At 38.9% G+C, this 13,106-nt stretch overlaps 1 protein-coding gene across 1 annotated transcript in view; it reads right to left on the bottom strand.

Moving 5' to 3' along the window:
• The window catches only part of LOC138318464 (zinc transporter 6-like), a 29,890-nt gene extending 17,401 nt beyond the window's left edge, over positions 1–12,489 (bottom strand). The window contains exons 1-5 of the mRNA XM_069260828.1: positions 12,356–12,489; positions 3,964–4,001; positions 3,689–3,772; positions 2,243–2,327; positions 1,696–1,738 (exon numbers count right to left, since the gene is read on the bottom strand). Coding sequence (XP_069116929.1) covers positions 1,696–1,738; positions 2,243–2,327; positions 3,689–3,772; positions 3,964–4,001; positions 12,356–12,419 — 314 coding nt within the window. The 5' untranslated portion in view covers positions 12,420–12,489. The remainder of the gene's footprint in view (positions 1–1,695; positions 1,739–2,242; positions 2,328–3,688; positions 3,773–3,963; positions 4,002–12,355) is intronic.
• Between the last annotated feature and the right edge of the window lie 617 nt (positions 12,490–13,106).

Below are 13,106 nucleotides of genomic sequence, written 5' to 3'. Positions count from 1 at the left end.
GGGTTGGACCACGCTCATTTACATCAAATATGATTATCCTTCCCCAATAATGTTTTACACTAAATATAGATGAAATCCATCCAAGGATGAAGGAGGAGTAGGTTTTTAAAGCTAAAATTAAGAAAATTTGCCCATTTGGGGCCCCATCTCTCAGCCCCTAGGGGTCGGACCAGGCTCATTTATATCAAATATGATTGTCCGTCCCCAATGATGTTTCACATCAAATATGGATGAAATCCATCCAAGGATGAAGGAGGAGTAGGATTTTAAAGCTAAAATTAAGAAAATTTGATCATTTGGGGCCCCACCCCTCAGCCCCTAGGGGTTGGACCACGCTCATTTACATCAAATATGATTATCCTTCCCCAATAATGTTTTACACTAAATATAGATGAAATCCATCCAAGGATGAAGGAGGAGTAGGTTTTTAAAGCTAAAATTAAGAAAATTTGCCCTTTGGGGGGACCACCCCTCAGCCCCTAGGGGTTGGACCACGCTCATTTATATAAAATATGATTGTCCGTCCCAAATAATGTTTCACACCAAATATGGATGAAATCCATCCAAGGATGAAAGAAGTAGGATTTTAAAGCTAAAATTAAGAAAATTTGCCTTTTTGGGGCCCTACCCCTCAGCCCCTAGGGGTCGGACCAGCTCATTTATATCAAATATGATTGTCCATCCCAAATGATGTTTCACACCAAATATGGATGAAATCCATCCAAGGATGAAGGAGGAGTAGGTTTTTAAAGCTAAAATTAAGAAAATTTGCCCTTTTGGGGCCCCACCATTCAGCCCCTAGGGGTCGGACCAAGCTCATTTATATAAAATATGATTGTCCTTCATCAATAATGTTTCACACCAAATATGGATGAAATCCATCCAAGGATAAAGGAGGAGTAGGATTTTAAAGCTATAATAAGAAAATTCGCCCTTTTTGGGCCCCACCCCTCAGCCCCTAGGGGTCGGACCAGGCTCATTTATATAAAATATGATTGCCCTTCCCCAATGATGCTTCACACCAAATATGGATGAAATCCATCCAAGGATGAAGGAGGAGTAGGATTTTAAAGCTAAAATTAAGAAAATTTGCCCTTTTGTGGCCCCCCGCCCCTCTGACCCTAGGGGTCGGACCAGGCTCATTTATATAAAATATGATTGTCCTTCCCTAATGAAGTTTCACACCAAATATGGATGAAATCCATCCAAGGATGAAGGAGGAGTAGGATTTTAAAGCTAAAATTAAGAAAATTTGCCCTTTTGAGGCCCTGCCCCTCTGACCCTAGGGGTCAGACCAGGCTCATTTATATAAAATATGATTGTTCTTCCCCAATGAAGTTTCACACCAAATATGGATGAAATCCATCCAAGGATGAAGGAGGAGTAGGATTTTAAAGCTTAAAATAAGAAAATTCGCCCTTTTGGTGCCCCACCACCCCTCAGCCCCTAGGGGTCGGACCAGGCTCATTTATATAAAATATGATTGTCCTTCCCTAATGATGCTTCAAACCAAATATGGATGAAATCCATCAAAGGATGAAGGAGGAGTAGGCTTTTGTATAAATAGTCTTACGCACGACGCACGGCGCACGGCGGACGGCGGACGGCGCACGGCGCACGACGACGGACGAAACACGATGACAATAGGTCATCCTGACCTTCGGTCAGATGGTCTTGGTCACTTTAAAAACTTACGTGAATATGTCATAGAGAGTCAGGTAAGTGTAGGCAGTGAGAGCTGAAACAGAAAGGAAACCGTACATATGACACATCTTATGTAGTTTTGATGTACAGTTGGCCTTGTTAAATTTTCTTGAGCCCATATAATAAGGCATATAAAGGGTACATACATAATTGGGTAACTTGTAAATTATACCAAAACACATGCATAGATATCTAGACTATCTATTTCATCAGGTCTGTTTTCAATTTCACGTTCAAAGTAAATTTTCTTTTCAACTTTTTTTTGGTAACTTCCTGGGAAAATGAATACATACAAATAAGACAATATGCAATTTTAGTTTCTGGAGAAACATATAACACTTGGTAGATGTACCTTAGTTCTTTTGTACCAGCATGTGTACTTGTAGTAAGCAGTTAGCTGCAATAGAAGCTGAGTTTAGAAGGCAAAGGGACAATTTCTGACAAATGATCATTAATGTACTAAAGGGAAGTTTTGAATATTGTTTAAGCTATATAATAATAAAGCAATATGAGCATTGAGATAACTATCTCCCCTTACCCATGCTGTCCGATCCATGGCACCATATCAACAGGAGGAGCGATCCCAATACATTCAGCCCAAGGACCAGTACAATTTTCCTTGACTGTATCAAATAAATTAAAGAGCGTAAAAAATGTCAGAGTACAATATTGAAAATAAATGATATAAATGGGACCATCCTCAATACTCCAGGAGATCCAGTGACTTATGATCTCTACACCCCTGGACTATCACAATGCAAACTGAAGGCAGCTCAGAAGAAACAAGAGATCCCAGAGGGATCTTGGCGCCCACAATTAGAATGATCTATGTCTGACAATGGAAAGAAGGATCTTTTCCCTGCTTTTCAAACTTTTTCAAATATACAACTTATGACATTTAAGACAGATCACTTTATTACTTTCTGAGAATCAGCAGTCAAATCCAGTTGACCAATCAGTCCCAAGGTACCATGCACAACTAAAGCCCAAGGGGAAATTACACATGAAATATGAGAGATATACCTTCAGTAATTGTAGACAAATAGCGATTACTATCAAAACCCAAGATGGCTGCCTGGTGGCCATCTTGTTGACCGATCAGTCCTAACATGCAATATGCACAACTAGGGTCCTAGGGGAATCTACATTTGACATTTGAGAAACATCCCTTCAGTACTTTCTGAGAAATAGTGGTAACAAACTTTAACTATCAAAATCCAAGATGGTTGCCAGTCGGCCATCTTATTCATCGATCGGTCCCAAAATGCAAGATGCAGAACTAGGGTCCTAGGGGAATCTACATATGACATTTGAGAAACATCCCTTCAGTACTTTCTGTGAAATAGTGGTAACAAACCTTGACTATCAAAATCCAAGATGGCCGCTGGTCGGCCATCTTATTGACCGATCGGTCCCAAAATGTATTATGCACAACTAGGGTTCTAGGGCAACCTACATATGAAATTTGAGAAAGATCCCTTCTGTGCTTTCTAAGAAATAGCGGTAACAAGAATTGTTTACTGACGGACGGACCACGGTCCATGGACGAAAGGCAATTTGAATAGCCCACCATCTGATGATGGTTGGCTCAAAATCTGAACCAATCACAGGCCAGCAAAAATTTCCTTTGAAGACTACAGAGAGAGTGATGCCAAACTTCAACCACAGTGTACACTGTACTGTTATATGTCTCTTTTGATTTCCATCAATGGACTAAATTACCTGTTATGTTCTGTAACCTCCAGTTTTACTATGCGTAGTCAAGGGCTATAAAGATCACATGTGATCAGAACCCCTGGAGTATCAAGGATGGAATGGGACATAACCACACATAATTATAAATGTGTGATATCAAATGGTATTTATCGGGTCCAAATCACAATACTGCAGGAAAACAAATAAATGAAGATGAAAATAAAAGGCACCAATTACATTACTGATATATACCATTCTACATACACTAGTGCTCTGGATTAAAACTTACCGCTTTTATCCGCATCACATTTTGAAGCTCAGTTAATATTGTCCTCAAAAAGGATCGTTGTGGAGCCAGAGGGTATATGGTTCCCTGTAAACAATCAGACAACATGTAATATTAACTTCAAAATGTTTACTGGTCAAATCAAAGACACCAGGAGCATAAAGTGAAAAGTTTGGTCAAAACAAATTAAATACTTTTAATTAAACATCTTTGAGTCATATGATGTGGCATAAATTAAAGAAATTAAGATGAACCTCTTCACAAAATAAAATACTTACACTGGTATAGAATTTTGTTCCTCCATCATCTCTAATATCTGAAAAGTATCAACATTGCAATTTAAATCCAAGTTGAATATTTATGATAAACATATCTAGATATGATAATTATATACAGGTTAAGTGAATAACAATGAATTTTGGGTAGAAACAGATAACAACTGAATAGTTGCTGTTGGACTAATAACGATCAATCAGTTATTACATATACCAGTTATGGAGGGAAAACATGAAAATATACACTTAAACTGGATGCAATTATGTTATTTAGTTCTTCTTTGACTTCTGCCTAACCTTTATCTATATATGTAAATTTGTTGTTTAGTTGTTGTTATATATTGTGGACTACAAGGTAGAAATATGTATATTACCCCAACAATATTACAGGTGTAGCATGATAAGACACTTTTGAAACATTCAATTGTACTGTCTAATGATGATGTGCATCAGAACATAATTTTCAACATTGTAAATCTTAATCTTTTTTCATTTCAGGGCAAGAAACTTATTTTGAAAACAACTTGACCAAATCTAAGATTTCAGTCTAATTTATCCAAAACAGGGTAATTAACATTAAAACCGGGCAAGTTTACACCAATTTTCATTTGTTCTGGAGCATATTTTACTGGTTTCGACCGATTAGACCTGGGGTATTTCTTGCCCTGATTTTGTAACAGTTCTGGATTGGGTTGATCTCTGGTAATAGGTAGCTCAATTGGTACAGCACTTTGGCTAGTGTTCGGAGGATCTCCTGATCTGGCTGTGCTTTTTTCGCCCCTTTACATTATATTTGGTGCCTGTAACCAAACTCTGATATTCAATTCTTTTGATGTACATCAAAGGAAAAACTACCTGCTCATACAGAGCCTTCCGCGTTGTTATGACATACACATGTATTCAAGGGGGTGTAACTTAGTGATCGTAACTATATATAACTCCTGGCACAGGCGTCTGTTTCTTGCTAGAAAAAAATATAATAACCTACCCCTACTAATCTATGTTCATATAGTAGAGGTAAGACTTAGGGTATTATATTTTTTGACTTATAAGTTGGTTTCGAGAAATCAGAGCCTGGTAATCAGGCTAATAATTAATAATAGATGTAATACTTTGAGAAAGGTTGCATCATGTTCCTAAGTAACAAACGCTTCTACTGCACACATTTCAGTAAATCGTACTTTATCTTGGCATATATAAATGTTGACCACTTTGATTTATATCGTGTTTCAATCATAACAAACACTCATCTTCTAGTTCTCGCCATGCTGTATTCGAACAACCGGAAGTACACACAATAGTAAACAAGGTTACGTAATATTATGGAATGGGTGATGTTATATGCGGAACGAAATAATGTTACTATTTCTATATTATCAACATCCCCTTTTCTTTAAAAAAAAAATAAAAACATATTACCAGCAGATATTGATACTGACTAGATTAATAGATTGACTAGAATAATGTCTCTAATTCCAATTGAATTAATAAAAGTGAAAATACTTTGACTTAAGTGTCCATGAAAATACTTTGATTTAAAGTGTCCATGAAAATACTTTGGTTAAGCTAAAACGTCGAATGAGTTCTATGATACTAGCACGAACGTTCAATAATTCATAACAGTTCAAATAAACATGGATTGAACGTATTTACAGTTTGTTGTTTTTGAAAAACAAATCAATGCCGAACATAGTCTTTGAAATATGTAGGTGCCTGGCGTAGACGGACTGAACGACGTGGTGCTGGAATTGGTTTTTCTCTTGTTATGATGTTTTCTTCAACCGTAGACTTGTCTTTCGGATTGCCTGTATCGTTTTCCGCTATAGGCTGACTGTTTGGTTGAGGTGAGGTAGTTATGTCAGCACCTTTTGTTGGATTGGATATGGGTGTTGGCGCTGGTGCCAAATTTTCAGAAAATCGTATTGGTGATTGATCGCGACAGTATGCTTCAACTTTTGTTGGACGAATGTGTAATCTGTTTCGTCTGTATGTTCCACCATCTTGAGATTTTACGATGTATGTATGCGATCCAAGTTCATTGATCACCTTTCCCAGAATCCAACGTTCACCAGATTTCCTTTCAAAGTAGATGTTCTGGCTGGCCGATTCTCAAACGTGTCTGATCGCGAGCCCTTTTGTCATGATAACGCTTGATAGTTTGACGTCTGTGTTCACGTTTCTTTAGTTTTGACTCGCGTTTCCGATCTATATGTGGCACAAGTGTTTGTGTTTGTCTCCCAAACATCATTTGTGCTGGACTTTGTCCTGTTTCTTGTCGAGGTGTTTGTCTCCCAAACATCATTTGTGCTGGACTTTGTCCTGTTTCTTGTCGAGGAGTGTTCCTTTGCTCCATGAGTGCCTCATACTGGTCAGTCTTGTCCTTGTTACACTTCATCATCATATGTTTCATAATTTTGACTGCTGACTCTGCTTTGCCATTCGCTCTCTGATGATTCGGAGAGGAGTAAGTATGACAGATTTCCCATTTCTTTGTGAAATTGTGAAATTCTGATGAGGTAAACTGAGGTCCTCCATCTGAGATTATTTTGCTCGGGATGCCAAAACGAGCAAACTGCTTCCTAAGCACACTAATTACCTGTGAAGATGTGGTATTCGGTAAATAGTCAACTTCAATAAAGTTAGTGTAGTAGTCGACGCAGACCAGGTAAGTTCTACGGTTAATCTCAAATAGGTCCATTCCAATTTTGTTCCAGGGTTTTCCTCCATCATCATGTTGCTGCAGAAGATGATTTGAGTTTCTGGGTTTTAGTTCTTGACATGCCTCGCAAGAATCTGCCATTTGTTTTAGGTCGGCTCTGATACCTGGCCAGTATACTGTTTCCTTTGCCCGACGGAGCATCGAGTCGTAACCCAGGTGTGACTTGTGTAATTGCCTTTTTATATCGGTCCTCAATGATTGAGGAATGACGATGGCTTCCCCTTTTACTATCAGTTCATCGTATACACTGAGGGTGTCTCTGACATCATAGAAAGGCTTACATGTGTCAGGACAGGCATCCTTAGAATTTGGCCATCCAGATTCAATAGTGTCTCGTAGCTCACTCAAATGTTTCGAAGTCTCGATTCGTATCTCATCAAGCCTTTCCTTCGGAATGTCTTCATTGAGCATCATTACTCGTGGACGTTCGTTTACGCCATAAGCTCTACTAAGAGTATCTGCGATCACTAGTTTCTCTCCCTTTAAGAATCGAAAGTCTATATCATATTTGTGAAGCTTCATCATGATGTCCTGAAGACGACGAGGAGCAGACGACAATGGTTTCCTTAGTATGGTTTCCAATGGTTTGTGGTCATTCACCACTACAACCTTTCTCCCATAGGTATATTGGTCAAATCTTTGTAGTCCATGTAGGATAGATAATGCTTCTTTCTCAATTTGGGCCCATTTCCTTTCAGCTGTGGTTAAAGCTCTGGATGCATACTCGATTGGGCGTCCATCTTGCATCAATACAGCTCCGAGTCCATCCTTGCTACTATCTACTTGTAGCACTAGCTCTTTTTCAGGGCTGAAATATGCGAGCACCGGTGTTTGAGTCAGCATTTGTTTCACCTCTCTAAATGCGTCTTCACATTGACAGGTCCAGTTCCAATCTGCATCTTTGCGCGTAAGTGCTCGAAGAGGGTCTAGTTTTGATGATAAACTAGGAATGAACTTTGCCATATACTGAACCATTCCACAGAATCTCTTCACAGCTGGGACATCGGTTGGACTAGGCATATGTAGAATCGCTTCCACTTTAGTTTCATCTGCCTTCACACCTTCACTTGTAATTTTGTGACCATGAAAGGTAATTTCACTCAAACCGATTTCCTTTTTGCTGTCATTTAGTACAATGTTGACGTCATCACAACGCTTGTAGAGTTTTTCAAGTTTCAGGTCATTGTCTCGCCTCGCATCATCGACAGTGTCACCACATCCTGCTACGATGATGTCATCAGCTAACGCGAAGGTTCCTTCCAGATCGCCTAATGCTTCTGTAAGCTTGCGTTGGAAAATTTCGCTCGAAACCTTAAGACCGAAAGGTAGTCTTTTCCATCGGTATCTCCCAAATGGTGTTATCATTGTTGTCAGTTCGCTTGACTTTTCATCAAGGCGCACGTGCCAAAAAGCTTCTTTGACATCAAGCTTACTAAATATCTTGGCTTTCTGTAACTTGGGTAGAATATCATCCAATACTGGAAGTGCGTACTGTTCCCGAAGTAATGCAGCATTCAGCGCCTGGGGATCAATACAAATACGTAGTTTTCCATTTGGTTTGTGAACTACCGCCATCTGGCTCACCCATCTCGTTGGTGTGCTTATCGGAGCTAGTACACCTCTCTCCACAAGGTTATCCAGTTCTGCTTTGACACCGTCCTTCAAAGCTATAGGAATTTTGCGACTAGGTAGTGCTTTAGGTGTAATGTCAGGATCAACAGTAAGTGTTGCTTCCCCTAGGTCACCAAGTATTGTTGAGCTGGTTTTGACTTTTGCGATGAATCGTTCATCATTCACCGTGATTAAACCCATTTGCTGTATAGTTTTTAATCCAAGGAGACACTGTAGCTTGTTAGAGACTACCACGAAAGTAACCAATTTGGTTTCTCCATTCTTCAGATTTTTGACTAATAGTTCTGTTTCTCCACATGGTTTCATTTTTGTGTCATTGAACATCCGCAGCATTGTAGTGCTCTTTCGTACTTGATCCTTTTTCACAAATTTTCTGCAGATAGTGTTGACTTCAGCCGCACTGTCTAGTTGAAATCTAATTTTGCACTCATTGACCTCCATCAGTGCAGTGACTATTTTCCTTTCAGGAGTATTCTTGCTGACAGCATTTAACCAAACTTCATCACTATCAGAGTCAGAATATGTGTCAGTTTCAGCCTGGGCTCCAACAGTATTTACCTTTCTACATTTGTTTTGGAAATGGTTCCTTCCATGACATGCATTACATGTTTTACCCCATGCCGGACACAAATGTTTCTTAAATTCATGCTTGGTTCCACAGAATTTACATGGTTTGAGATTACTTCTATAACTAGGCATGCTTTGTTTCTGTTGACGAGTTTCAGATGTTTTGTTGTGTTGTATTTTCTTCTGTTTTCCATGTGCTTTGTTTACTTTGTTAACCTTTGCACCTTCTTCCTTCATTTCCTGAGCTTGCTTGTTTGCCTGCTCATAGGATTGACAGATTTTCACAGCCTTTCTCAAGTCAAGATCATCATCTCTAAGTAATAGCTGCTGAACCTTTCCAGAAGTACTGAATACAATTTTATCTCTTAGCATTCTATCCTCCTCCTGGAAATTACATGATGCTGCTTTTATACGCAACTCGGTAAGGAATTGGTCGAATGGTTCAAAGTATTTCAAAGTCCAGAATTTATGAGACTCAGCCACTTCATTCTTACGTGGATTACAATATTGTTCGATCTTTTGGAAAACATGGTCAGGGTTATCCTTATCTTCATCCATCATTCCACTCAAAATGGTCATATATTTTCAACAACCGTTCTCCACCACAGCTTATAATTGTCGCTGTTTGTACAGAGTTTTGAAGTTGTTGTGTACCACTCGCGAGTAAATATATTTGTACTTGCCTTTTCCAGGACTTGAAATGTTCAGAAATATTTCCTGACGTGAGATTTAACTCTGGGGGCAATCTCAGATTTCGCGTAAAAAATGTCAGAGTACAATATTGAAAATAAATGATATAAATGGGACCATCCTCAATACTCCAGGAGATCCAGTGACTTATGATCTCTACACCCCTGGACTATCACAATGCAAACTGAAGGCAGCTCAGAAGAAACAAGAGATCCCAGAGGGATCTTGGCGCCCACAATTCTATGTCTGACAATTGAAAGAAGGATCTTTTCCCTGCTTTTCAAACTTTTTCAAATATACAACTTATGACATTTAAGACAGATCACTTTATTACTTTCTGAGAATCAGCAGTCAAATCCAGTTGACCAATCAGTCCCAAAGGTACTATGCACAACTAAAGCCCAAGGGGAAATCACACATGAAATATGAGAGATATACCTTCAGTAATTGTAGACAAATAGCAATTACTATCAAAACCCAAGATGGCTGCCTGGCGGCCATCTTGTTGACCGATCAGATGCAATATGCACAACTAGGGTCCTAGGGGAATCTACATTTGACATTTGAGAAACATCCCTTCAGTACTTTCTGAGAAATAGTGGTAACAAACTTTAACTATCAAAATCCAAGATGGTTGCCAGTCGGCCATCTTATTCATCGATTGGTCCCAAAATGCAAGATGCAGAACTAGGGTCCTAGGGGAATCTACATATGACATTTGAGAAACATCCCTTCAGTACTTTCTGTGAAATAGTGGTAACAAACCTTGACTATCAAAATCCAAGATGGCCGCTGGTCGGCCATCTTGTTGACCGATCGGTCCCAAAATGTATTATGCACAACTAGGGTTCTAGGGCAACCTACATATGAAATTTGAGAAAGATCCCTTCTGTGCTTTCTAAGAAATAGCGGTAACAAGAATTGTTTACTGACGGACGGACCACGGTCCATGGACGAAAGGCAATTTGAATAGCCCACCATCTGATGATGGTTGGCTCAAAATCTGAACCAATCACAGGCCAGCAAAAATTTCCTTTGAAAACTACAGAGAGAGTGATGCCAAACTTCAACCACAGTGTACACTGTACTGTTATATGTCTCTTTTGATTTCCATCAATGGACTAAATTACCTGTTATGTTCTGTAACCTCCAGTTTTACTATGAGTAGTCAAGGGCTATAAAGATCACATGTGATCAGAACCCCTGGAGTATCAAGGATGGAATGGGACATAACCACACATAATTATAAATGTGTGATATCAAATGGTATTTATCGGGTCCAAATCACAATACTGCAGGAAAACAAATAAATGAAGATGAAAATAAAAGGCACCAATTACATTACTGATATATACCATTCTACATACACTAGTGCTCTGGATTAAAACTTACCGCTTTTATCCGCATCACATTTTGAAGCTCAGTTAATATTGTCCTCAAAAAGGATCGTTGTGGTAGCCAGAGGGTATATGGTTCCCTGTAAACAATCAGACAACATGTAATATTAACTTCACCTGGCATATTCACAAGCTGAACACGATGGCATGATTATTGGTTCCCATCAATGCAATTCACACGAGTTCTATGTCTTCTCCAGAAATATAAATTTTCCTCATATTTTACTGTATTTTACATCGCAGCTTCACAAAATGAAATACATATCAACAGTAAGACTGACAGTTAGCAGGGTATATACTAACAATTAATGAAATTAGTTCTGTTCAATTGCAGAACATAATGCATCAGTAATGAGTTTTTAGGCTTGGCAAGAAACTATCACTGTTGAAAGCCACTTGACCAAATCTAGATTTCAGTCTAATTTATCGACAACAGGGTAATTAACATCTAACGGACAAGTTTACACAATATTCCTTTGTTCTGGAGCGTGTTGTTATAGTTCGGACCGATTAGACTGGGATATTTCATACACTGATTTGTAACAGCTCTCGATTGGGTTGATCTCTGGTAATAGGTAGCTCACATTGGTACAAGCACTTTGGCTAGTGTCTTTACCCCCACCTCTTCGGAGGACTCTCGATCTGGCTGTGCTTTTTTCGCCCCTTTAACATTTATATTTGGTGCCTGTAACCAACTCTGATGATTCAATTCTTTTGATGTTCATCAAAGGAAAAAACTACCTGCCTCATACAGAGCCTTCGGCTTTGTTTTGAAGTCTCATGTATTCAAGGGGGTGTATTAGTGATCGTAAAACTATATTATAACATCCTGGCACAGCGTCTGTTTCTTGCTAAGAAAAAAAATATATTAGCCTACCCCTACTAATCTATGTGGGTATTATAAGTTGGTTTCGAGAAAACAGAGCCTGGTATTTAATTTACACTTTGAGAAAGGTTGCATCATGTTCCTAAGTAACAAACGCAAGTAAATCGTACTTTATTCTTGGGCATAAGCATAGTAAAATTTGAAATATCAGCAATTCAGACTATTTTAGTAACAAACCCATACTCAGCACGATAGTGGTTTTCCCGGACATGGGTAATGACCATATGCGGGAGTGTGCTAAGAATCGGCTGGTCAGTCCATTTCTTATCAGACGTTATTTTGCTGACTGTCGACACAACGTAATGTTTCAAAAGTGTCTCGTAGTACCTCTAACATACAGGGAAGTTGGAGTGCAAACCCCTGTGATATGAGATACTGTATGTGTCTTCTCCAAATAAGACCTGAATTGGGCCTAATGCAGAAATACAGACATTATCAAACGCACTATTCGACTACGTAACAAACAAACGACATATGTGTATTCAACAATAATGTATACGGTACCTAAATCTAGAGATACACTGCTACTTATCAAATCAGGAATGGTACTGTAAGCTTTCGTTGACATTGTTGTTTTTCAGTCCAGCCAGCTCATCTCATCAGTGTTAATAAGATGCTTAAACAAGACATTACGCTTTATTTACCAAGTTAAGCGTTTTGGCGACCAATGTAACCCTAATAGTTCGATCGTGCTTGTAGCCAACTATCGTAAACCTTTTTTGTTGTAAAAAGTTTTAAAGTGTCACAACTTTTCATGTTTTCATTTTTATCAATTTATTTTTTTTCCCGATAGAGGAGATGTAATTGTAATACATGTATTTGGAAATCAACCCCTTGTAATTTTATATGAAAACAAACCTACACTTTTTTTCCTGATATAAGTAAAAACAAGAGGCCCAGAGGGCCTGTATCGCTCACCTGGTTTGTAATGCCAAGTAATGTTCTGAATACAGGTTCATTGTTTCTTTTTCTGAAGGAATTTTAATATTAACCTCTAAATCCCCTATTGGGCCCCACCCCTCCCGCCCCAAGGGGGTCAGAGCCAAAATTTATACAAGTTCTGTTTCCCTTCCCCCAAGGATGTTTATGGCCAAATTTGGTCACAATCCAAGCAAAACTCTAGGACAAGAAGTGATTTATATTGGATTTACCTCTATTTCCCCTATTGGGGCCCCACCCGTCCTGCCCTCGGGGGGCCAGAGTCAAAATTTATACAAGTTCTGTTCCCCTTCCCCCCAAAGGATGTTTGTGGCCA

This window comes from Argopecten irradians, chromosome 3 (genome assembly GCF_041381155.1).
Source record: "Argopecten irradians isolate NY chromosome 3, Ai_NY, whole genome shotgun sequence".
NCBI classification, from domain to species: Eukaryota; Metazoa; Mollusca; class Bivalvia; order Pectinida; family Pectinidae; genus Argopecten; species Argopecten irradians.
This window is presented reverse-complemented; position numbering and strand designations above follow the sequence as displayed.